This window comes from Cyprinodon tularosa, unplaced genomic scaffold (genome assembly GCF_016077235.1).
Source record: "Cyprinodon tularosa strain WSP-4 unplaced genomic scaffold, ASM1607723v1 ctg115, whole genome shotgun sequence".
In the NCBI taxonomy this organism is placed as follows: Eukaryota; Metazoa; Chordata; class Actinopteri; order Cyprinodontiformes; family Cyprinodontidae; genus Cyprinodon; species Cyprinodon tularosa.
Window position 1 is genome coordinate 1457351 of NW_024037948.1, and position 27235 is coordinate 1484585.

At 35.6% G+C, this 27235-nt stretch overlaps 1 protein-coding gene across 3 annotated transcripts in view; it reads right to left on the reverse strand.

The window, feature by feature from the left end:
• LOC119797136 (netrin receptor UNC5C-like) overlaps positions 1 to 27235 on the reverse strand; it is a 239362-nt gene that overhangs the window by 24122 nt on the left and 188005 nt on the right. For 2 of the 3 annotated variants that reach the window (XM_038306092.1, XM_038306108.1), the window contains exons 6-9: positions 23311 to 23478; positions 22981 to 23145; positions 11520 to 11576; positions 2181 to 2372 (exon numbers count right to left, since the gene is read on the reverse strand). In XM_038306092.1, the coding sequence (XP_038162020.1) occupies positions 2181 to 2372; positions 11520 to 11576; positions 22981 to 23145; positions 23311 to 23478 (582 nt within the window). The remainder of the gene's footprint in view (positions 1 to 2180; positions 2373 to 11519; positions 11577 to 22980; positions 23146 to 23310; positions 23479 to 27235) is intronic. The other variant, XM_038306101.1, reaches the window with a different exon arrangement.

The following is a 27235-nucleotide window of genomic DNA, read 5'->3' on the forward strand; positions in this document are numbered from 1 at the left end:
AAGTTTCCTTCCACTACTCTGCCAGACTCTGGGACCTTGATTTCCAAATCAAATGGTAAATTACTTTCATCTGAAAAAAGAAATTTGGACCACTGAGAAATACTGTAGCAGTTTTTCTTCCTCAGTTAGCATACAATGATTCTGCTGTTAAGAAATGTGACAGTTGTAGCTTAGGTCATTGATATTCAAGTTTCTGAAATTATAGAATATACTGTAGATAGATATATTATAGGTTTGAAATTAAATCAAGTAAATTTTAGCTAAGAATGTTGACCTAGTGATTTAAAAATGGGGCATCTGCATCCAAAAGGATCCATAGATCCATAGATTGCCAGCTCAAATAGATCACTTTACTCTCCACGTGCTGCAAGATGCTTACTTCTCCCCAAAAGTACACTTAAATGCAAATGACAAGATTACACAATTGTAGTTACAGATATTCTATTTTTAGTTTTGACATGTGTATATTTTTTTGTTGTGCATGGAAATTGGTAATTTACACAAAATATAAGGGGAGGGTTATTTGAACTATTCAGTTAATGGTTTGGGATTTCTTTCTGTAATTTTAGTACCATATCTAATAAAATCATAAGTTCATTTCAAGGTGTTTCCAAATATTGTTTTTTAATTAGTATTGTATTATGTAGTATTTATTTATCACGTAGGGTCGGAAATGCCTTCCAGTGGTTGGCATAAGGAATGTTTCATTTCAGATACAATAACTTTGAGAATTGACCAATACTGATATTGACCTGATATGATATAAGCAATAATCATGCATTTTGTTATTCTTATTTTGCGGTGTGGAATGATAAAACAAAGGTTTGATTAAGAGATACTACTCAAACAGAACAATAGCGAACAGCGGTATGCATGAGTCCATCTGATTCACCTATTAACAAAGGGTTAAACTCTAGACAGAAGCATAGTGTTTTGATCAATGTACCAATATTGGAAATTTTAAGGGCAGGCTGATAATCAATATCACGTTAGGACATCCCTAGATGGCTACACTTGTGATTGTGCTAGCATATTTATAAATGTCATCCTGCACAAAAAAATCCTGAGTTTTATAGGCAGAAATTCCATAAGAAAAATGTGATAACCTCAGCTGCCTGATACTGTTGCAACATTTTAACAGTGAGGTATTTAAAAATGCAAGGAAATGACAAAATGACAGCATAAGTTATATGTAAAGTATTGCTCAATTTAAACATAAAGACAGATGTTGTTTTTGTGAGGGGAAAAAACAACAACATCATATGTAAAGCCTGGAATCTGGGAGGGGAAAGCAGAGAGTCAAATGCTGATAAACAGGGAATTTGATTGCATTAAATTTACAGAAGGGAAGCAGTGAGAAAAAAGAAATAACAGAGAGTGGGGAATGACAGAGAGGGGAGCACAGAGGATCTCCTTTGATGGATTAGAGCAGTTTCTGGAAGAGATAGATTAATCCAAACCATCAGAGACTGACAGCATTATTGGGGCAAAGAAAATAAATGACACTGGCATAAAGGCCTTAAAAAGCATGTGACAGGTGGAATTATTTACATGAAAACAACATCACATCTGTTATTAGACAATCCATCATTTAGCAGTGTACAGTCATGGAAAATATAGTCTTTATTAGATTCTACAGTTATTTGAACCTAACTCACTTTACAAGTAGCTAGATTATTTGATAATTATTTATTAAACACAGATTAAGCCAAAATGGAAACAAAGTATGTGAAGAATAAAACACTTCATGATTGAATAGCTATTGAAAGATTCACTAGCAATATCCTGAGTCTGAATGTGTTTGCAATTGTTCCTCACATCATTTTTCAGTGTTGGAAAAAGTCTTTTTAAAGATGTTAATTCTATATACAGTGGATGTATAAAGGGTCACCTCAGCATTTCATCAGGTAAAAAGTCTGGACTTTGGCTTTGCCATTTTTTTTTCTTTTTCAGGTGAAGATTGTTGATGCACTTACAAGATTGGGATTTTTTTTAGAGGTGAACAATGCACCACAATGCACTATATTTGTGTTCTGCTTTTTTCCATGTCTACTGATCACAACAAAAAAATAATTATATTAGAATTTAAACATCAGCACAAAACTCAAACAATGAGTAGATGTGCAAATAATCAGCCTCTAGCAAATTTCTATGTGAGACTTTGAATATATGTTTATTACCTGATCTGGCTGTTTTTATATTCACAGACTGGAAGCCTCCATTAAGAGCTGAGGAGTCAATGATGTCGGAGTCAAAGTCCCGGTGTGTCTTGCGATATACAAAGAGTGCCACAATGGCAGAGATGAACAGGCACATGATCACAGCGATGACAATGCCCACGTAGAGAGCCACGTCATCCGAACTCGGGGCAGCTGGAGGAAACAAAAAGAAACACACAACATGGTCAATATTCCTACAGTGAATGAAGACAAAAACATTCTGGAGAAAAACACTATGGCTGAAAAAAACATCTACATCCCCTTCCCACTATCAATGAGAAACAAAGGACAACCTCTATAGGGTCGAATGAAACTTTCTAACTGCCCTCCAGCTGGTTTTATGTGGTAATTTCTCTAGGCAGAAATACAGATACAGAAACCTTTCATAAAAATAGAACAGCTTGGAATCTTAAAACTTACTAAGGCTGTTAATTATTTTACAAGAGTCCCAACATCCTTTTTCAATTTGGCTGGGGCTTTAACTGTGTTTCAGTGAGAAACTGTGAAAAAGTCATTTATGATTCATGTTTCAGGGCAGAGGAAGAAACTGAAAGTTTTACTTTTGGATAATGTAAAATGGAAAAGGCATAAGCCACACTTAGAGGAATAATGAAAGAGGAGAGAAAAGGATTAAAATGGACCAGTTACAATAGCAGTGAATAAGGATGAGAAAATCATTTGAGAAAATATGTTACAGAAAAATGTAAAATAACTAGAGGAGTGAGAGAAACATAAAAATAGAAAAAGCTGAAAGATAGGTTGGTGAATAAGGCAAGAAAAGAGTGAAAAAAATCAGGTCAGCAATTAAAAAAAGTAGAGCTCAATGAATCAAGAATGGAATGGAGAGAACAGGACACAATAAAAATAAATCCTACATATTTAACAAGAAAGAATTTCGAGCCTAACACTTAAAAGCAAGAGGCTCATAATCATGTCCTCTACTGCTAGGAGGGGATTTGTCTGTAGCTATTAAGATGACATAAAAAAGTATTGGGAACCTCCTTTTAATCCACCCTTAAAGTTGAGGAGCAGATAAAAGGCTTTTAGCAACAAACAGCTGCAGTCATTTGCTGAAGGACTTGTTTTTGTTGCACCAGTGGAAGCTACCAAAGTATGAACTTGATTTTGCATAAATTTACCATTTCACAAGGTGAAAAACCTTTAAAAAAACAAAAATATATTGCAATATATTTAGTAGTAAATTATAATCACAAAATTATCACAGAAATGCATTACACCATGTATGGACTTCCACCTTAATATTTTAGCACAGATCTATATCTGGTATGGATGTATATCTGGGGCAGAGAACAAATAAGTCTTCGAACCTGTGTAGGTGTGCTGTGAAATTACCACATCGAACGTGATGTGCTGACATTGATGCAGCTATACGCACATCTATCAGCCAAGCTAACCAATCTCCTCACTCAGTGGATAGCCACAAGCTGCCAGCCCATCAGCATGACTGATGGGCTCGAGCTCTTTCTCCAGGCAGCCACAGGTGAGCCATATTACAACTACCTGCAAGGTGAACTATGATGAGGAGAATACATGACCAGCCCGCTGCGGAGAAACCCGCGAAAGAAGAGAACTTGATCGAGGTGACGTGTGTGTCAGATTTTTGGGGACACTCTATTGTTAAAGTGGGACATCTATAATTGGAGGTGGGACACAGTTTTTTGCAGCAAAAACACAGTAAAAAATTGGCAAAAAAAGTATTTATAACTTTGTCAAAATCTTAAGAAGACAAAATTACGTGTGATTTTGCAAACATAAAAAAAGCAAACCTTTTAAACTCAGGAGATAGCACACACATATCATGAATGCCTTTGGTAGAATTCAAATGAGCTATCTTGATCTAGATTAATCTCGATTAACTCCAAGATTACACTGAGATTAATCTCGATTAAAATGTATGCCCACTACTAAGTTGTTAGCTTTAGCAAATGAATCCTGCTTTTAAAGGCCTAAAGGCCTTTTTTCCGCTCCTCAACTTTAGCTGTTGGTTAAAAAGAGGTTCCCTATACCTTTATGTCATATATATAGATATATATCTATATATACACATAAATATATTTATATATATAAATAAATATATTTCCTTTGCATGAAGGCTAGCACACACACTCACATATGCAGGGGCAGTTACTACATACACAGAGAGGTCTCGTACTTTGTTAGTCATATACCACTTGAGGGAGCTGTGAACCACTCTGACAATCTCTGGGGGCCATAAGGGTGATGCTTAGTCTTTATTTACATTAAGTCCTCATGAAAATGTAAGTCACATCTAGATTGCTGATAATCTAATCTTTTTAAGATGTTTTGAGAAAGGTATGAAAATATGTCTTTCAGTTGTAAGCATTTAAAACTATTGTGTTTAACAATGATAAGCGTTTCTATCAAATGTCTATACTGTACTCTATTATATTTTTAGGGCTCTGGTGCCTATCTTCAGTGGTAACTGGTTAAGAGCCTGGATTCAACTGGATGCAGGACCACCAAAATGCAGGTTTTTGGGCTGTGGTGAAAAGCCAGTGAACCTAGAGAGAAGTCACACATACAGAGTGACAATGCAACAGTGCTAAAATATTAATGAGTTATTATTGTTACTATTTTGCCCATTGTGCAATCGAAAATATATTTAAATAATAAGTAATCAGTTAAGTAAGAAATTTTTATATTTTTTGGTTTTTAATAACTAAAATTTAATTATGCAATTTTGAATTAGCAATATGATCTATAAATATAGAGCAATCTAGTAAATAGTGGCATGTGTTAACCTCATTAAGTCTCTTTAGAGGACATCCTGCTAATGTCAGCGAATCACATGACACCCACGACTTGTCCATTAGACGACAAAAAAAAAAAAAAATGCGTACAGACAACACAACCAGTAGCTGCTGCAGTTTTTCTCCATATTACCAACAAAAAAGTGGAAATCTTATGCTCAGCATTTGAGCGTATCAACTGACATGGGAGACAGGACACATCTTATTTTGTCACTTTCAAAAAGAACCTGAAAGGTTAAAGAAACCGAGCTGGCAGATTCTGCAGTGACCACTTCTCAAACAGTTAGTTGTTATAATCCAGTTATTGTTTTAGGGATCTTTTTTTATTTACAGTAGACAGATGCAAAATGTGCCTCTGACGCTAGTCAAAAATAAGTGGAGAGTTTCATCTTTTAACAAGTCTGCAGTGTCCCCCAGCATATTAGCCTGGCAGGCTACAAAAAACATAGCGAAGCATGATTTCGATGCAGTTATCCACTACAAAAGCAACCAATAAGCTACCTTGGGCAACACTTACAGTATATACACAATAACCATAATTTATAAATGGTAATGAGAATATTTATTATTGACTAACAGATAGTTTATAAATGTTTGACAATTGGTTATAAACTACATCTAAACCATTTATAAAAGGTAAATGGATCATATAGCCCAAAGATGTAATGCTTATTTGCCTAAAAATTACATCAATGAGTTTTTTTTCCATAACCCTAATCTGACTGGTTTATTTGCCTTGGCATTTTAGCTTATCCCTAATCCTAAAATTGATGGATTCAAGACCTAAACCTAGCCTTTAATTTTCTTATTTATTTTGCCCTGTCGTGTTGGACTAACCCTAACTAATCCTTACCCTAACATCAGTGGGATAAATACCATACTAAATTGTGGATTTAACTTTTATAAATGGCTTAGATCTAGCTGATAAATGATTATCAAATCATTTATAAACTTTCTGAGCATAAGAATAAAATTATAAATGCAATAGTAACAAAGACATGATAAATAATCCCATGTTCAGCCTTCAAAAAGATAAAGGCTGAGAAAAGGGGGCAATATAAGATGCAAATAATGGATCACGTTATGAATTTATTTATTACTTAATTAAATCCATCTGATGTTTTTCTTTCATATTCCTTCTAAAATGGTAAAATACAGTTGCCTAACATGGAAGTAAATGTATCATTATTGGTGAAAAATGTGTTTTATTGCAGCTGTTTAAAAAAATTATAATAATATTGAAAAGTTATTTTGTAAATAAACAGAAACAGACAAATATGGTATTATTGTTCATGTCCAGCTTAGGGACAGAGTATTTGAGCTACTAGATCCCCCAAATGGCTAGCACCACCCCTGATCTTGTCATTTATCTCAAATTCTGTGACAGGAGATTTTGCAGCATCAGCTAAAAACTCCATTTATATTGTATAGTGGGGGACTCTTCAGAGTGATGCTGTTATCATTCAGCTCTGCTTCAGTTTGTTTGAGACCTTTTGGAACCAGATATACATCACAGCCATGACTATGTGTTTCCCTCCTTCTTCCTAACTCATCTGAAACATCTTAAGCCATGCCAATGTACAGCGTTTTGCACCAAAGGGGTGGATTTGTTTTGACACAGTTTTTATTAACAAACAGGCTACAGGATATAAAGCGTGGAGAAGTTAGGGAGGGCAGGGGATGGATGAGCGGTGGGAACAAGGACAAAAGTCCCAGTACATTCCCTATACCTCACAAAGGTTCCTGTGAGCCAAGGGGTAAAAGTTAGAAGTGACGGTATAGGGTGTTGACATGCTCCCTTGGAGCACTGTGTTTAACAGAAGTTTAAAGCATAAAAGTTTTGTATATCTTACTTAATTAGAAATTGTCACTCCCAGTCTCCAGTTTTCTTCCAAGGCTGTTTGCCATAAAGTCTTTGATTCTTCAACTGTGCTGCTGCATAAATCTGTCCTATTATCAAAGTCCCTTCATTTGGCAGCAGGGAATAGTACTGGATAATCCTCTTAAGCTTGCAGTTTCTGATCTTAATTATAATCATTTCCATCTGCTTATGGAATCTTTGCCTTAATTCCGCTTTAAGGTGTAAAACTTAGAAACACATGAAATATATGGCAGCTAAAGCAAATACACTTTTTGCTCCTCTCAAGGGATTTCTCCATCACATGTTTTGATAAACCTAAGGTTTTACTGAACAAGACTAAATTATATTGTGGTCTAAAAACACTTCTTTATTGCCTTTCAAGTTGATATCCCCTCTTTCCCTTAGTTCATTGTCCCTTTCTATGACTGTTATAGCTGCATCTATTCATTTGCATCTGTGTGGCTTGTTAATAAATTAATAAAGCATATAAGAGTTACTACCAGCATGAATGACCTGAACAAAACATTTAAATACCATATTACTTTATTTCTCTATTTCTATCTCTTCTATTTTTTATCTGTGCTTCAACATTTCTATCTGTGTAGTTGACCTCAAGAGCAAGCATTACAACACAACAGTCTAAGCCATGACATTCACCAATTATGCACAACCCCCCCATATTGCATGGGTTATTTAATTGTATTGATCCCAATCCTCGTTACCAATGTTTGACTAATCAGTTTACAAACAGAAAAAATACTGTGCATGCTAAGCATATTAACATCTCTGCTGGAAGTCTAATCTTATCAGAATAATTAATCTATAAATCATTATTTGATTTAATTCAATATAATAATACAGAGACATATGAACATTACACCACTGAATATGCAGTTGTATGGATTTATAAGCACTTAAGCATGATCACTCTTTTTAAATGAAAGTGAAATTTGACTTGTGTAGGTAACTAAGAGAACAAAAAAATATTTGCACATTTAATTGTATCTTAAAGTGCTCCATGAAGCCATAATGACAGTGACTGACAGAGTTAACATCACAGTTTGACTAAGTCTGCAGAGAAGAGATCAACTCCATTTTTTTTTAAGGCTGATGCAAATACAGATTATTGTGATATCCCTATCTCTACTGCAGACCACCATCATTTTTACAAGTTTCCTTGCAAGTCCTGACATGTTAACTACCAGGAACACATGTATGCATATCCATTTCCACACGTAAGTCTTTCATCTCCTTAATGGTTTTCAAGGTTTTTCCTGTTTAGTGTATGAAATTCACCTTGTTTTTGAAAATAGAAGGGTGACTGTGGTTATTATTTATTTAACATTTTGTTGACTTTTGTTTTAATTTTTTTTATAACAGCAAGCACATTGTTAATAATGTTTCTCCTTTTCATTTTGACAAATATGAAATGATAAGAGAAAAGAAATGGCTACTTTTTTTAGTATGACTTTTTGTTCAGTTCTACAGTTTACATATAAAAAAAAAGCTGTGATTTGGTTTGGAGAAGAAGCTGTTCTTTTAATCTCTTTTATTTCAGTTAGTGAAAAAAATATGTTTTATTTTTTATTTTTTAATTAAGCAGGACAGGAATGTCTTTCTGGAATTATAAGAATATTATAAAAAATATAATATTTCATACTACCTGGTTTTGGTGTTGTTGCAGTTAGCAACAGCATTTTTTGTCAGCATCAATTGTGTTGAAAGAAAATTTCTCAACCTTCAACAATTTACATAATTTTTTTTATAATTTGGGGTTAGGAGGAGTGTAATTATATTGTCTCTCCCAGTAATTGCTGTGTGTATTTAAACATTCATAGACCAGAAGGCTCAAGAAGTGTGTAAAAATGAGATGCTCTCTTTTACATGCACTTGATTACACATTTGAGCAATCGAATCAGAGGCCCACAGCTCACCCTCAGTTAGTACCAATCACCATCTATTGATTGTCCAAGCTTTTTGTTATTCTCTGAGTCTTTTCAATCTTCCATGGAGAGGATCTAAGCAAGAGGAGGGAAAAGGATGACTCAGATTAGCTTGTCGATCCTCTCTGTGATTTGCATCCAAAGGAGAGCTGTGGACAATCACCATCTGAAACAGTGTTGTTTTTGACAACGATGAGCATGACAAAATTACTTCGTTGACGCTCCTTTTTTTTCATGACGATAACGAGAACTGGTGAGCTTAACATGGATCTTTGTTGATGAAAACATGAGAGTTATGGGTGTGAGTTTTAGCCAACGAGACAAGACAAGACTAAATAAAAATTAGCAGGTAGTCGGTAAGACATTTAAAATGCATCATTGTGATGTAATCTGCTAAACAGTATCAGTATATAATCCAGAATGGTCTGAGTGTCTAACAGAAAACCAGAACTGTGTGCAGAACTCTACTCTACTTCCAGCTGTGCTTGTGCAGAAATGCTTCTCTGTGCACACTTAGCTCAGAGTCTGCCCTTTATGCTCCATACTTATGGTTCGCTCTCAGCAGTAAGGCTCTTCCTGCTCTCGCTACTTAATAAACTATATGTGGCTGATCAACCTTTGCCAACCCCGTTGTCTAAATATCAATAATTTATTTCGTCCAGCTTGCAAGAGGTGATGCTAAATATTCTTAAATTTTTACCAAAAGGAATCCATAAATTATTTCCAAACCAAATATTTAATTGCATACGTGAAAATGTACAAAGATCTTTGAATATTTCTCTCTCATAGTTCTGTTTTCTATCTATTCAAATATGATATAAATGGTTCCTTGTACTGTCATTAAAACATGTTCTCTGTTTCCTTTAAATATTTCAACATTTTAGTTAGCATATTCGTTCAAGTTAGGTCTGGATTGCCATGGCATTACAAGGCAATTATGAAGGTTCTCTCTGTAGTTTTTTTTTTTATCAAAACCCTGTGAATTTAAATCTACTTTGACCCCTGAGCAGCTGTAGCCGAGGGGTAAATTGAAGAAATAAAGCCAAAATTGCCAAAGTAGAAAGATTTTTTTTGTTTATTTTGTTGTTTGCTTTTTCTCTGTGTGATGCATAATTCATTCAATTCAATTTAAAATGTAACTACATTTAACTAAACATCCTAAATCTATCTAAGGCTGATAAGGAGAGGCTTGCATCTTTTTGGGGAGCAGACAGACTCATACCACAGGTGAAACTTTGATGAGTGACTTTGATTCCTGGGCAAAGAATTAGGTTGAACAAAGCATTTTCCTTCTCTGAATGGCAACTCTGTCAAGATGACGTACTGCTCACACAGGCTCATCGCTAGAGCCCCTGACATAACTGCAGCAGGCTGACGTGCATCTCAGTCCAACAAGTTGCTTTTAACATCGGCTTTGGCATCAAGCAGTTGAGGTTAACATCTTTGGGACAATCAGGTTGTTTCTTCTTAACCAGTTGTAATGCTAAGTTCAGACCTCAAGCAAAAAAAGCTTCTGCTGCTGTATTTTTACGCTTATTGACATTAACGCCAAACGTGCATCAACAGCAGCTTTGACTACTTGATTTTAGACGTACACCTGTGGCAATAGTTATGATTGGAACACCTCATTCCAACAACTCGGATGTGTGAGCAAATACTTTTAGCAATATAGTGAATTTTAGACATTACTAACATTTGCAAAATTATGGGGCAGTGTAGGCATTCAGATCAATGTCTAACTAATGAACCAAACTAGGAACATGTGATTACAATCACACCCCATCATCATGAGATGTTTGATATATGAAATTAAGACTGACGCTGTTAAATGAGCTATGACTGCTTCTGTAGCATCTCAAATTCTGTATATCTAAATATATCAGCTTTGACTGTTATTTTGCGAAGCCAGTCATTACAGTCAAACTGTGTCAACAGACCATAAACAACACCAGCTCCACACATTCAAGATTCTTTTTTTTTTTTTTTTAATAAAATGAAAATGATCCAATGAGAGCACTCTGAGAGAGAATGATAATAAATTGCTGAGATCTTTCTCCCCTTTCTCCTCTGGATCTCTGTCTTGTTCCCAGTTGGTGCTCATTTTCTCTCATCGTGACAGAGTGAAAGATATACCGACAGAAATGGAATCCAGGTAGAAAGAGAAAAAAGATAGGGAGGACACCAAAAAAGAAATATGACAGATATTCATGGTTATTGTATTTTTTAGTATCCTATAAAAATGTCTCACCCTTTACTAGACATAGACAGAACCTTTCAGAATTCTCAATTAGGACTTATCCCTATGAGAAGATCTCATCTGTCTAAGATAGTTATTCTAGTGCATTCTAAAAACAATTGAGTTTTAGGAGAACCTATAGATTCCTTTTTTTTATTTTTTATAAATAATTTAGACAGTTTTTTTTCCATATGGGTACTCTAAAACAAACCACAACTGCAACAAATATAGACGATAGTGATGCATGGTAACTGGAATCTGGTTGACTCAAAACTGAGGCAGAGAAACACATGACAATTCATTATGGGATATGTGCTATTATGAAGATTTTTTTTTTTTAAGCCAAGTTCTTAAAAATATCAGCGCAACAATGAAACACTAAAAACAACACAGTTCTCTGAGAATGAAATGGCTAGATGAAGACAAGAAAAAAGATAATTTCTGGTAAAATGTTAGATATCAACTTACATGGATCTCCCAAAGCACTCTGCTCTTTGGGCTCAGTGGACTTCTGAAACAATGAACCTTGGGACAGGAAAAGAAATGAATGGTGGGATGAATAAATGACTTAAGAGGACAACATAAAGCAAATCAAATGGAACAAACATGAAAGAACAGAAACATTTGAATGCCAGTATTTCAGCCTGAGCCCCCCTCCGTGTCGCTTTAGTTTTACTAAAATTCATGTCAAAAAAAAGGTTTGAAAGAAAACATGAAAAGCTTGTTAGGCCAAAAAACTGAAAAAAGAATACATCTAGAATCCATATATGTAATCCAGTTACTGATGGGTCATGTGAAGCACTCCACTTAGTTCCAGGAAAGTGGAGGTTTATGACATAGTTGAACTTAAGATGTACTGATGTATAATTGAAGAGCTGGTATATAATTGATATAAAGCTCTGTAAAAACGTAGTGCACTTTAAAGCTTCTTGCCTGGACAGCTGACTAAAGAAAGGGTGGAGAAAGATATCCTTCCAAGATCAAGTGAGGTGATAAGCATATGTTGTATAAACAGGTTTGCCATTTCATTTAAAATGTTCAGGTGACGTTGGGAGCATTTCCCAACACCTTAAATACTATGATATGGCTTAGTGCAATTATAGGAAAAATAATTAATATACCCTAAAAAATGTTTTATCTCATTTTGTGTCTTGACAATGCAATTTTGGAAGTATTTTTAAGACGTTGATGACAATCAGAAATAACTCTGAAGAAGAAAAACATAATATATGTTATTTAAAAAAAAGCCTAGTCACATACTATGAATTTACATATTTCTATGCCTGTTGCTTACTCTGGTTACATACAAAGATTGTTTATTTACACAATGTTTCCTTGTTGGCTTATTATGTTTTGTTTTGGTGTATTGCATGTTGTTTTTTCCTATATGTGTTTATAACGTCTATAAGTGCTTTTGTGTACCATAACATTACCACGTGACTGGAGGTAGGATATTGTGCAGCCACACAAGTAGTAAACAACCAATGGAGCAGAAAAACTTAGCAACGTCAGCTAGGGCAGAAAGAGGAAAGTCTAGGATAAATGTGTGAAAAAGTGCAAAACTTTGTATTTTTAAAATAACCTATAAAATGTGTGTTTAAACATTTTGGGTAATTGAAAGGTGTTTGTTCACTGCATGCATGTAACACAAACATTGTTAGGCAGTGCCTAAAATTTACTTTAAAAATAGTGAAGTTTCTTGGCAAGCACTGGTTGAAGCAATTTATGCAAAGTCATACAAATTAACAGCTTTTTTTTTATTCCCTTCTGGCTTCCAGACAGATTCTGAAGAAACAGTGATGTCTGTTGTACTTTAAGTACTTTAGACGAGCCAGCATTCCAAGGGTAGTATTAAATTATTTTTCGAATTGCATGAGTTCCACTTTTTCAGGATATGTAAGTAACACAAAAGCAAACATCAAAGCACACTTGTTCATGTTTTTGCTATGGTCTGTTGCATATTTAATACCAAGAGAGATAAGACTAGAGATGTGCTTGAATACAATATGAACACTGGGATTTTTTTAAAGGAATAGGGGATGATTTTCTTTTTCTGCGTCTATCGTCAAAATAAGTGGTTCTTCTGGTGATATGTTTCTGTGCATGCGCACTTTCAGGTGTATATGTGTGGTAAGGTATGGTTTCAGCCATTCATTGAAGCTCACCTTTCTCACGGCGGTTCTTTGAAAATGGCAGAGGGTCGTAAGAAAAAAGTGTCTACAAAGTATGTGAGAAGAAAAGAAAGGCCTCAGAAGAGAGAAACAAGACCAGAGTGTTTTTGGGAGATTCTTTCTTGCGGTGCTGAACACTGAAAGCACAGGTTGGGCTTCCAACTGATGCCTCGGTTGCGAAGTTTCTAATCGACAGGTAAAGTTTGGCATGCTATTCATTTCACATCACTGCAAATAAAATGAGGAGAAATGGGCTCGTGCACGTTCTCGCACACATTTAACAAGTGTTCCCTCTCGGGACAGGTACAGAGTCGTGCTTGTGTTTAAGTCAAGTTCAAAATTTATGGAAAATCCTCCCCTATACCTTTAAGTGAGAGCTAAAGCCGAAGAAGCTTTTAGATATTAGTCAGTTGAATTATATACGATTGCATGGTCTTACTTTTAAACATACAATTAATGGCAACACTATTCTAAGGTTCTTAGATATAGTAAAGTTTATACCATATGTAATGCAAATTTTATTTGCCATAGTTTAAGTTTCCATTTTTTTCATAAGGTACCAGCAGATGGTGACATCATACAACAATATTTATGCCATTGTTCTACTTATTTTCAAGCAAGATAAACTGTTGTGAAATTTGTAAACTCACAAAATCCCATAAATATATCTTGCAGAAATGTTTCCAACCAATGAAAAACAATGATGTATATATGACATCAATCAGAAGCGGCAGGCTGAAGTAAAACAAACACAGCTGCGTCTGTGGATGTACTTGTTAGCTGTTAGCAGAGATACTGGACACTTATTACCTCTGGCAAGAAGGTTTTGTTTTTTGGAGAGTTTGTGTGTGTGTGTGTGTGTATGTCTGTCTGTCTGTGTAAAGGATTCCTTGAAAAGTTATGTACGGATTTTAATTAAATTCTTACCAGGAGTGTCCCTCATACAGAGGAACAATTCATTCCATTCTGGTGATGATCCAGATCATAATCTGGATACAGAAATATTTTTAAAATTTCTCTGGCATTGTTAGATAGGGATATTTGGCGGAACAAGCAGTTCCACACTAAACCAGAAGGTGGCAGTCGTGGCCATTAATAGCCTCAGCATTGGCCTCAAAAAGTCAGGAGGTATTTTACTGAAGACAAAAACGTAAGAAAAAGGAAGGTTTTCAGTTTTGTAACAGAACAACTGAAAACTTATGAACGGATTTTATGCCAAGGAACGATAATGATCCGGATCATGTGCGACTTCCAGCTATAGGTATAATTTACAATTTGGGGGAAAATGTACTGCTTGGCGGAGGTCGGCTCTCTGTGTGGTTTTCTAGTTCAGTGTGTTTTAGCTTGAACACCCTATATTTCTTTTTTGAAAAATGAACAGAAGTATGAATAAGAAGTTGTGCCTTTGTGGATGGGAAAGATGTTTCCTCACAACTCTATTTGATTTATCAGTTAACTCAGATAGTTGTGAAACAGATCAAGATTGCGACACATCAAAACTGCTACTGCATTTGACTAAATGTCGACATGGGAGGCAGGTGCTGCTTGGGGATTTACCCAATCATGTCAAAGAATTGCACTTAAAGTGCCTCTCTTTTGCAAACTGTTTCTAGTAGCTTTTCCAAATATATGTGCAGAATTCACATTGACCTACAAGTATCTATAGAGAGGATTAGGGCCAGTTTAATATGGGAGAAAAAGTCAGACTTCTGACTTTTTTCTCAGAATTATGACTTTAATCTCTCAGAATGCTGAATTTAATCTCAGAATTTTGGATCTTAATCTTAAAGGGTTACATTAAGGTAGAGATGTGGGAACACGCAGCTTCACCGACAAAGATGTGAGTTGTTTGGGTGGGCGAGTAACACTTTGCTGGAAAATGACGGAATTAGGCATAATGACAAGTCAGAATTTTGAGACAAACGTCATAATTCTGAGAAAAAAAGTCATACTTCTGAGATTAAACTCAGAAGTCTGATATTAAAGTAAAGTCATAATTCTGACTTCCTTCCCATATTAAACTGAAATAATATGTAAAACCAGTTAACTTTATTTTTTCATCAGACCTAATCCTCTTCCATAAGTATCAATATGACTTATGCCAAGTTAATGTTTTACAACCTGGTGCAAAAACATTTATCAGACAGAAGAAGAAATTAGCAAACACTACATTTTTTATTATTTTACTTGAAAACTGATATATACATAAATTATTTGATGTGAGCATACTTTTTTTTTTTTTTTTACTTCAAAAGTATTCCTTTTGTAGATTTTGTTGATTTTACTTACCGCTTTGCAGAATTACCTTGTTTCTATTTGTATTCTCTGACATGATGCTGATTTTTATTGCCCTTGTTATATCTGGATTCCTCTTTCAATTTGTTAAAGAACTCCTGATAATGAGCATTGCTGTTTTTAGTCAAAATCATTAAAACTTCTCTTTATAAATGTAAAAGGTTTACTTTTATCATAAAACTCCAGCATGACTGTACCCAAGCTGAAATGTCTTTCCACCTTTACAGACAGACCTGGTAAGCGATACATTAATCAAGATAAGTCATGAGGTCTACAGTACGGTAGCTGTGGAGGAGCAGTATATCAACAGCTCAACTTGAAAAATCTTTCATCATCAGTTTAACATTCGACACATTTGACATTCACAGAAGAGTGGCAAGAAGAAAGATTTGGTAAAGCAATCAGTAAATGTAGAGCTATTTAGGTAACAAGCTAAATGTTAGAAAGTGCTATGGAGAGCCCAAAAAATAAGCTTTTTAGCCTACAAGCAAAACTCTTTGTTTAACCAAAATGTAACAATGCAAATCTCCTTCAAAACACAGTAATACCTTTGCATAAAATCATATAAGATTAAATAAATTTAACAACATTCACATTTCTTTTATAACGAAATACAAAAACAGCAAAGATAAGAGTCAGGAGAATGTAATGATGACAAAAATCTGCTTAGATACTTAAGGAAACAAGACGGAAGATTTACAGTATCATGTTTTAATTTTCGAATCATAAATGTTTAATTAAACAGCAATATTGGAATGCTGTGCTTACCAAATGAAGCATAAATGACTGAATGAAAGCAGATGCAGGAGAGGTTTGGTTAAAAAGACAAGCTCAGATGATGGCTAAGCATTTGAGGAAAGTGGCAAATGGCTGTGGACATGACATACAGAAAGCAATGTTAAAGAGTGACCTCAAAGGGAGGAAACAAAATAATAACAATATAAATATTAGACTGACTAGAGCTCATCAAGGGTAGTAGCTGATAGTTTTACATCATAAAAGGAAAGCACAGTTTATTATTTTATCCAAATTCAAAAGTTACATAACAGTCAGCATCTCTAGTGATTACTGGGGTTTTAAAAGGCTGTGCTGGAGATTAAATTTGCTTTGGTAAAACTATTGTGCAGCTTGTATATTCATGGACAGGCACAGTGCTTGAGATGACAATGTTATGGCCACACGAAGACCTCCTGGAGTTTAGAGTGCATCATCTCCAAGAATTGTGATTATTATGTCAGATAAAAGTCAACAAGTTAAACATGAGAGAAAAAAATACAGCAGTTGAAAAAGAAAAAGGCACATCAACACACAAATACACACAAGCACAAACAGAAGCTGAAGCGGGGACATGTCTCACAAAAAACGCATCAAGACATATATAAAAGGATTTGAAGGGAAAAGGTGATGGCGAATGAATTTCTACCTCACAGAGTTCAAGCAGACAACTTTTAGAGGAAGAAGGCAGCAAAAGACGATGGAGGTGCAGACTAAGAGGAAAGGAGAGAGCGAGATCAAGCGAGAAGTGCTCCTGAGCACAAAGTCAATTATAGAGCTCACTATCTAAAACATTAAATCCCCCACTAAATTGACAGTGCCTTATCAGTTCACTAAAACCCCAAAAACTCACAGTTTAAATTGTTATTTCTAACACAAGTGGAGAAGAATTGTCACATATACTTGAGGGCTTTTTTTCTGTCTTTATAAAGGCAACAATTTAAAAGAACAATGCATCAAAATCCAAATAGATACAAGGCATGAGAATTAGACCAAATTCACTATATTATATTGCTGTGCATGCAGGGACTATCTTTAGTGGAGCGGGATACAGCAGTACATACACTGAGAGCATGCCTCATGGATTATTGCAACAGGAAACAATTGAAACATGGGCCGACATAAAACCACGACTGTGAAGTCATTTTAAAGGCAAGAAATCAATAAAGAGAAATGAGCCGGAATCTATACCTCTTTGGGTTTTAGCTGGATTATGTGACTGTGTACAACAGAGGATGCAGGAAAGGGATGCTGTGGTTCACTATACACAGTGGCTGGTGAAGCCAAAGGGTCCATGCACTGTAAGTTATATCAGTAAGGCGAATACAAAAAAAAAATTGATGAACAATGCATTCTTATTTACAAATACATCTAATTTCCCTGTATTTTGTGACATATGGGAAAAACCCAAGTAAAGTAACTTCTGTTAAAGATAAAATACAGATTTTTCTTGTCACCTAAGAGTGATCTAATAACACTTAAATGAAATGACTAAAATTATTGATATGATGAAATCCTTGAAAAAAAAAATTACATAGTTGTCATTTTCTTAATCTTGACAAAATGTTGCTTCATGGATTTAAATTTCTTTGGAAAGCTACTTCAATGTGAGATATACATCTTTTTTGACAGTCATTGCTTTACCATTTGAATTTAAATATCCATCTGAAGTGAATCTTGTAGCAACTGCATTTGATAAAAATCTGATGTTTTTTTTGCTGCCCTGTAGCAGTTGGACTGAGGTTATTCTGTAATTATTTTCTGATTCTCATATGATCTCAAATCAAGAAACAGGGCAGAGCAGCTTACATGACACAAACCTCTCTCACACTTTGAAGATAATTGTCAAGAACTTGTCATGTTCTTGGCACTGATGGCTGGCCTATTTGCTCAATCCATTCACCTAACTCTGCCTGCTTGTTCATTACTGCATATCTTATCCACCTGTTGCTGCTTCTATTTATATGACACAGTCCCCGCCATCATGGCCAGATTATCTGATGCTGATACTCTTGTTCATGTTCTCATTCTCGGGCGCCAGTGGAGAGAGGGTTTTTAGCATTCTATAGTGTTTCTGATTTTCTGATCCTGACCTGTCTCTCGTCCATTGATCACGTCTGTTGCTGTTTGGTCTCAGTGGAGAGAGCTGTTCTTTAGCGTTCCGTAGTATTCCTGATATCCTGAGCTGTTCTGCCTCTCAACGACTGAGCCTGCATGTTCCCATCTAAACGTTCTGCCAGAACTGTCTGTAGACTCATGGAAAGCTGAACCAGCCTGTTCCTGTTCTCATCGGTATCCCTGACTGGGCTTAAGACTCCTAGACCTCTGAGCCTTCCTGTTCTGAACTGTTCACCTGACCTGACCTGGCTCGGACTCTGTTCTACAGGCCTGCAGCATCTGGGACACTCTGGGTAGCACCCACTGCAGCTACTTGGCAGCCTGCCGGCTGGATGCAACTCCTTCTTTAGAGACAGACTAAACTGTTAAACCAGAGTTTCCAGTGATGGGTGGTACCCTGCCCAAGCCACTAATATCGCGGAGCCACAGCCCGCTCCTGTATATAAACGCTTTGAATACTTTGAATACTGGGTTTTTCTGTAGTGTTTTGTGACAGAACAACTTTAGGTTATTCATTTTTTTCTAAGCCATGCAATTAAAATATGTAACAATTAAAACATTTGTCTATGCGCCTCAATGTAGGTAGTGATGACAGGATCATGGGAAGTAGACATTCAACACCAGAAGTGGTACCAGAAGTCAAGTCTTTTGGGACTTCCAAAGCCAAAGACAAGTTAACAGATCAGTTCAGAGCTTGAAAGAATATAACAGAAAAATCCATTTAAATGTCAAAGTAACTCTAAAAACTTACCTTTAAGGGGAAAGATCTATTACATTAATTAAAACTTTGCTCTTTATAATAAACCTGCAGTCTTTCTCCTGATTTGTAAAATTAAATAAAGCAAACTGCAGATTGACTGACAGGGCTCTGTCTTTGATTCCTGACATTCTTTTTAAGCGACAAATGTTGAAAGATATTTTTGAAACATTCTCCTTTCTCCAAAAAAAAAGAAGGACATAGAACAGGGGTAACTTAAGGAATTATATATAAATATAAATAGACAACAAATATAACTTTTATCATAGCTCAATTTAACTCAAGATATTTTATTTGTTTGTGTTTTTTTCACATCTGACATAATGTATTCAAGATATGTTAGGTACATTTTGTAAAAGGAATTTAATTGAAGGCACTAAAAAATTTTATGGAAATAGCTGCAGCTCTGAATTTCTTTGCTTGAAAATAATAACAACTAGAAAAGTGCTCAGATTTGTTCACTAATTGGGATTTACACCTGTAGATACACTTAAACAAGATCTGGATCATTACCAAATTCTAAAGAATTGTTCCTTTGGAATGAGGTATACCTGTGGTAACAATTTCTGTGTCAGCAGCCTCTGGTGTTTTGTTCTGCTCTGACCTTCCTCATTCACTCTGCTTTGTTGTTTGATCAGCAGATGGAGACTTCAAGCGAGGCATGGCTCACCTTTACTGTGTTTTTGTCTTCAGTATAATACTTCTCGACTTTTTTGGGTCTGATGCTGAAGCTGTCAATAGTCACTGCTGCCAACCTATGGTTTAGGGGGGAAGTTCCGCCAAATAATGTTAAAGAATCGTTTAACATTATTTATTTCTGCATCCAGATTATTATGTGGATCATCAGCAAAATGTCATGGGTTGTTCCTTGGACTGAGGTGAACCTTTTGTAAAAATGTCATTAAAATCTGGGTTAGCCTGTACTCACACATACAAATAAACAAACAAAATGAAACCAACTCCACTAAAAACATAACCTCCTTGGTGGAAGTAATAATGATCACTATGTGAAAGAGTGTTTGTTGTTAAAAAAATAAAATATTTCTAGTTTTTTTTTCTTTCATTCTTACTCTTTCAAACCTCTTTACATTCCTCTTCTGCTCATGTGGAACGCTCTGCCAATTACTCTGAGCACATAGAGCAACAAGCACTGCTCCCAGAAGTCAACAAAAATAATTGCCTTCACCTTGGAAAAATCTGCTGCTGGTAAATTGTGCCCATAATGGCTCAGCAAACATTTTCCATGCAGGTTTTTAAATTTACTGATGTTGAAAGTGGCTAAGTTGTAGTTGAGGCCTCCACATCATTATTTGTCATTACTTTAATACGAAACTGGTGGTTTGATTTGAGTAAGGGATGAGCAAATGGAAAGATTAAGCACAATAATGTCATTCGGAAACCCTCTAGTGTTGTTGGTCTTTTTGGTGACTCACCTGCAGTGAACAAATGAGAAGTACACAGAGAAAAATAAGAAAAAACAAAAAACTGACATGGAGAAAAGGAAGCAAAGGCCCAGGAAAGAATAATGAAATGCAGAGGACTGTGAGGGACAGGAAAAAAAAAAGTTGACTGTGGGACATTGAAGTTGGCAGAGGACAAAAATGAATTCTAGCATAATGACGAAAGAGGAGAGAAGATGTTAGAAAATTAAACAAGAAATGGAGATTCAAAGTAAGAAATGAATTTGGGCTAACTCTCATACAGTTATTTGAGGGGAGTATTTTTATCATTTAAGCCCATTTTTAACATATATCGTATAATCAAAACTTCTCCTTCACAGTGGATATTGGCCACTGTGGAAGCCCTTAAAGTTACCTTTGCCAACCATCTCAAAGTTCACTGATGCTTTTCTGTAAATCAGCTCATTGGTTTCGGTGCTTGTTGCAGAAGGAATTGTTCTTAAAGGGGAACGCCATTTTCTTTTACATTCGGCCCTTGATTTTACGCTATTACGTCATGTTCTACTGTTCCCAGCCACCTGTGGCCCGAGCTACTTCTACAACAAAAGCTACAACAAAAGTCCGGCACGCGGATGACGTCATACACACTCTGCTTTGTTTAAAAAAACTATAATTATAAAAAATATAACCACAGATGTCTGGGGGACAATGATTCGCCTATATGTTATGAATGCTTGCGTACCATAAATGAGAAATTATGAACAGTTTAGTTTGTGCCTTCAAGTCGTTGCCCATAGGAAGACGTGGACATGATTTATTACTTGGATATAACCTATTGGAATATATACGGCACAGCTCCAAATGACACAAAACTCATATGGGTGAGTAGAACATGATGTAATAACATAAAATCAAGGGCCCAGTGTAAAAAAAAAACTGGCGTTCCCCTTTAATGCTGTAATCATATCATGCTGGGAAGCAACTTGAGGCACCTTACTTAAGTTTTCTAGTCAATGTCAGCATTGACAAGCTGTCGGTTAAGCCATAATCTTATTTTTTGGTCTTGGGTCAGTGGTTATACCCTTCTGTTGTTCTTGCATTATTCTGGCTTTGTACCCAATATCAGGGGACTGATGTAGGCACCTCCATGCAACCTTGTGTCTTGGCTTCTGGATGACATGGCTTTGTACTGTATGTGTTGTGCCTCCTGGCATTCTAATTGTTGTTGTTGGTTGTTGAAACACTGAGCTGCAACCTCAGAATGTTGGTATTGAATCATCCATGTTTCCCAAAGTCATATAATCCCACTGGCTTGGTTTATTGGAGTAATACCATTCTAGTAGTGCGTTTTTTTGTTCTCATGTCCATTGTTTTCTTATTCTAGTAGCCCACATGTCACCCCAGTGTCCTGTTTCCTCGACAACAAATGATGTAGTTGTTGTTTGGTAAGGTGACACCTGAGCTGGTATGGTTCTATGTTTTTCTGCTATCATATCAGAGGTAAGGAGTTAGCCTTAGAGGACTTGTCCAAGGACCAATAATGGATGATCCTATAAGTCTGCTATTTATCCCCAAGATGTATAAACTCTTGCAGGAATTCTCCTGCATGGGAGAGGAACAGGATGCACCCTGAATTGCTGACCAGGCCATAACAGTCCTGATGTGAAAGACCCCTGTGTGTCCTGATCAATTACTGCCCAAAAACCTTTCTCTCCACAATATGGAAGCTGGGGATCAAGCAACAAATGTAAGTGGGCACATGGATCAACACATGAGAGAGGCAGAGAAAGGCATTGGCTAAAACACCAGAGGAGTCAAATGAAAACTTGTGGTTTACAGAACAGTTGCCCAAAACTGCAAAACCAGACAAACAAACCTATGCACACCCTGGGTTCATTACAAGATAGCCAATGACACAATCCCACACATGGATCCTGGAATTCCTTTCGGAGCTACAAACTGACACAGCAGAAGAAATGTCCATCTTCCTCCTTGTCATTCTCCATGCGGTTCTTGGCTTGTTCAAATTACCTTGCACTTAATTGGCCTTCATTGGCAGGACAATAGTGTATATAAAACAGCCAAATATTGGCTAAAAGAACATGTCAGATTCATAGATTTAGGCAAATTTCAAGGTTCCCAGAATACAACTTAGACTGAAATCCGGAAATGCATTCAGGTCGTAGTACAGATTGTTTTGACATAGTAGAGAAAGGAGAAACACAATATTACTCATGTGGTTGGCAAAGTTACAGCTGACAAGTAAATATTTTGCTCTTTCTAAATTAGACTAAATCAAAATAAAACAATGTTTTTTAAAGCAAAAATATAGCCTAATGAGAAAGAATGAATTTCAAAGAGCATATTTTTTGTCATGTTTCCAGTTTCCCTTAAATATAAAATTTGCAACTTACTTTGCATACAGAGTCCATCAGTACAGTTCTGAGACTGGAGCACCAGACCCTCACAGTTCTTTCCACCATTTTTAGGGGCAGGGTTGTTGCACTCTCTCCTCCTGTACTGAGTGCACTCTGTCCCACAGGCTGACCACTTACTCCAGTCTGTCCACACTCCATCCACTATGCACGAATGAAAGGAGATTTAAAAAAAAAGCTAGTTTTAATTAAAAAAAAGAAGACAATGTAGAAAATGGTGCAGGTGTTACAGAAACCATTGCAACAAAAAGCTCTGTTAATCTTTTCAACTAACACATTACAAACCTTAATCAAACAAAATCCAATTACCTGTGCACAGTGTGGTGCAGGGTAACTTCTGTATGCCCTGTCCATCACAAGGCAATCCTCCATTAAGAGGAGCAGGGTTAGTGCAGCTTCTGGTTCGTTTCTGGAAGCCTCGTCCACAGCGGCTATTACAAGGGGACCATTCTGTCCATGTCGACCAGCCTCCGTTTACTGCAGCAACAGAAATCAATCATAGATAAAATTCCCTTTAAAAAAGTCATTATAAGCCCAATGTTTTTGGTCAAGTGAAGCCTAAATGGAAGAATATGTATGTATATATCTCTGTATATTTATGTATGCATGTATCCATTTATTACCTGTACTTCTCATATGCTGTCCCACTTGCCCCTGTATAATATTTTAAAATGGTCTTAATCCCTTCTTTCTAAAGTTTTAAGATGTGTTTTTTTTTTTTTTTTTGCTATTTCAATGGACTTCTTTTTATTCTGAAGTTTTACAAATTCTTTTTTTTATATATTAATAATTGTCTTTGAAAATACACTCTTTTTATACCACTTTAAATTATTATTAACTGGAGATATGGAGATATTGAGAAGAGTCATAACTGAAAGCCTGTTGTTTCTAAGCTGGAGACCTTATTTCCCAAAAAAAAAAAAATGAAGCGGATTTTCAGTTGCCCTGTTATGTTGACAGAGCTAATTTATAGGACTTAATGTTTGGAAACGACAGTTTCTTAAATATTGAATATTATACAATTTGTGTGACAGTTTTTTTGGTTTAAAGAGACAAACATCTTTAAATTATATAAAACGGCATCATGAGCCAAATTAAAACCTATTGGAGCTAAACAAAAAAGGCAGTTTCACAGCTTGTAGAGGAAACAGCCTTGTAGTTAATTACATGAAGATTGAATTCTAGAACTATTGCTGTTTAAAGTAAAATGAATAGTTGTACCATGAAAAGTGATTTTTTTTTAACCACACTATTTAAGATTTATGAATGAAGAGACGAGGAGAATGTATTCCCTTATTACTTTTGTACCACCATAATGAAACATGTATGAAAACAAATGAACACTATCAAATCACACCGAAAACAACAATCTATTTCTTATAAATCAAAATTGTATTATTTTTTATGAAGCTTGTCTAATTTTTGTCTCATAAAATCAATATCTTGTGTGCTTTTGATTACTTGAATTTGCCTTTGTGGCTTATGGACAGTTAAGAAGACAAATATACGACAGAAAAAAAAAAAAAAAAGTAAAAATACGCCATAAAAAAAGTCCAAACACAAACAAACAGACCTTTAGAAAAGCAAAAAAGGGTGAGAAATGTTTTCCTAAAATATAATCACAATGCCTGAAAAAAAGGTAAAAAACAAAAAACAGCTTGTTTTGTTTTCCAACAGCTATACTTTGAATAGTAGTAGCTTGTGACATTGCAAGCTTCCCAAGGAATGGACAGACATACTCATTTAAGAAAAAATAACAATTTTTAAATCTTGAGTTAAAATCCATCGAAAACAAAACCCAAGGATTTAATTATTAGTACTAGTTTTTCAAATATTTGCAAATACTAAAAACCATTAGTGCTGATTTTAAAAGAAACTAAGACAGATGTCAGATGTTTAAATATTTATTTTTTCTTTTATGTATTTCACTTTCTCTTACAAAAGTTTGGTGAAACACTCTACTTCTTAGATGCAAATAAACAAAAATAAATGTGTTAAATCAACCATTCAACATCTGTGGTTTCTAAGTCATTACCTTTACTTAACTAATAAAAGAATTTGTACATTCCAAATTAATTGTAGGTGGAACAAAACCCACAGACCTTCTGGCAAATTAGAATTACGTCTTCTGTTATAGTAAAACCAAGAGACAAAAAAAATCTCATAAGGGCGCACCCTTATAGGTTCATCCATTATTGTTTGTCCATCCAGGAAAAACAATAATTCACACACTCAGACCTACTGTAAGGAGAAATTAAGAGAAGCCAATTATCCTAATAGTAATGTTTTTGGACTGTGGTAGGAAATCAGAGTACCCGGAGAGAACCCATGCATTCACATGGAGAACATGCAAACTCCATGGACCATCTTGCTACCCACTGTGTCACTGTGTAGCCTAATATATACATCCATATCAAATATTTCCAACATTACTAGTTTCCAACTTTAATTTTTACCACAGTTGATTTTTAAAGAACCACAGCACTGACAACGTATTAGACGGCCAGAAAGACCTAAATCACAAATAAATGTAAAAAGCAGGTAAAAGGTTTGCATGTGAGGTATTTTGGGCTAAGGTTGGAGATGCACAGCTCTGCCACTGCTTTCATAACGTGCCCACTCCTATTTTATGGTAAAAATTAAGTTTTAGGCTATCCAGTTAATTCAGACAGAGGCACTTTTTGCATGTATTGTCAGAAAGATTCTCTTTGCAACTTCTCTTCTTACCTGTTTCCCTTTTAACCATTCCTGCTTCACTCTCCCACCCCTTTCTTATGTTCCCGAGTTATTTCTATTTTATCTTGTCAACACTGTCAGACAAGCCCGTACGGAGGCAAGAAAATTGAACCACAGATTGAACAATCTATTTCTGTAAGGATACATCAGTGTCAAACCTCCATCAATTGTTGTCTGTATAGAGCAGAAGCAGACGCAGTTATTTTGACTGAAACACACCAGAATAAAGTTAGTGTAACATTTGAGAGACACACTCAGCATGTGCATTTGTTTATATCTGTTTTGTACACACAACTGTGTATTAGTTTTTTGTCTCTTATGAAAGACTAGCATTTGGAGAAAGAAAGAGCAGGGAATGTTTTACTTCAAAAATTCCTAAGTAAAAACAGCTCTTGGAAAACAAGACCAACCAACAGCATAAATGATTTGGGACATTTTGTTCAGCACTGTATCATTAGTTTCTTCTTGTTGTTTACCCACATCTTTTACAGGGCACACGGCATTTAAAGGTGCGTCCTTTGCAAAAAATTTGAAAATCACGACTTTTTAAATTAAAAACAAAATGAGGACAGTGCTGCGATTTTTATTTATCTTACAGATAGAGAGCTAAATAAAATTGATAACAAATAACAGATACTACCAAAACCCCCAGTGGCCGTCAATTTGACAAGTGGCATTTTTCCCAATGGAATGGATGTGAAGTGATGATGTCTTGAACTGAGATGGTTCTGGAGTGCAATATAAACGCATTGTGGATATGTAGACCTTAAAACAGGTCTAATATATATATTTTTAAAGCCTGTATTGTATGCTATTATTATTTTTGGTCTAAATTTGTACTAAAAATAAATAAGTAAAATAAGACTGTTTTAATAAACAGGTTCAAAATTTGAAATTACAGTTTTATTCACAGAAATCAATTGATTACATTACTTTTGAGCGTCACTATATGGCCCATGTACCGATTAAATGCGTAATGTAAATTTTTTTTTCCCAAGTTAAGAGGACTGCGGCAACCAGCGGAGCTCTGAGACCAGCGCCAGCGAGGTCTAATCTTTGCCTGTCTGCAGCAGCCGTCTCTTGGCATAGCCTTGCGTGAAGGACCGCTGGTTATGATGATGATACCATTGTTTTATTTGGCAAAATTTTTATTTGATTTGTATATATTTGACTGTCTTAATTATTATTCCCCCACTAAATGTAAAAAGTCACAATTTATTATTATCAAAGACTATTAATAACAGGAGGTGAACAGCAGCTCCAGACTAGCCGAGCATGTGGTGATGTCATCAGTACTCTTCTGTTCCAAATGACCCATATTTATGCTGCGTGCTTCCGTTCTCCCCAAGTTCACACTTTTCTGTTTTCTTCTCAAGAACATACTTGGCAAGGACACAAGTCGGTACTTGCATCCTTGTGACTTGAGAAATGGCCAACAATTCCCTCTCCAACTATACACCTGTAACGGTCACTACTGCTCTGCAGAGATTCTTATTTC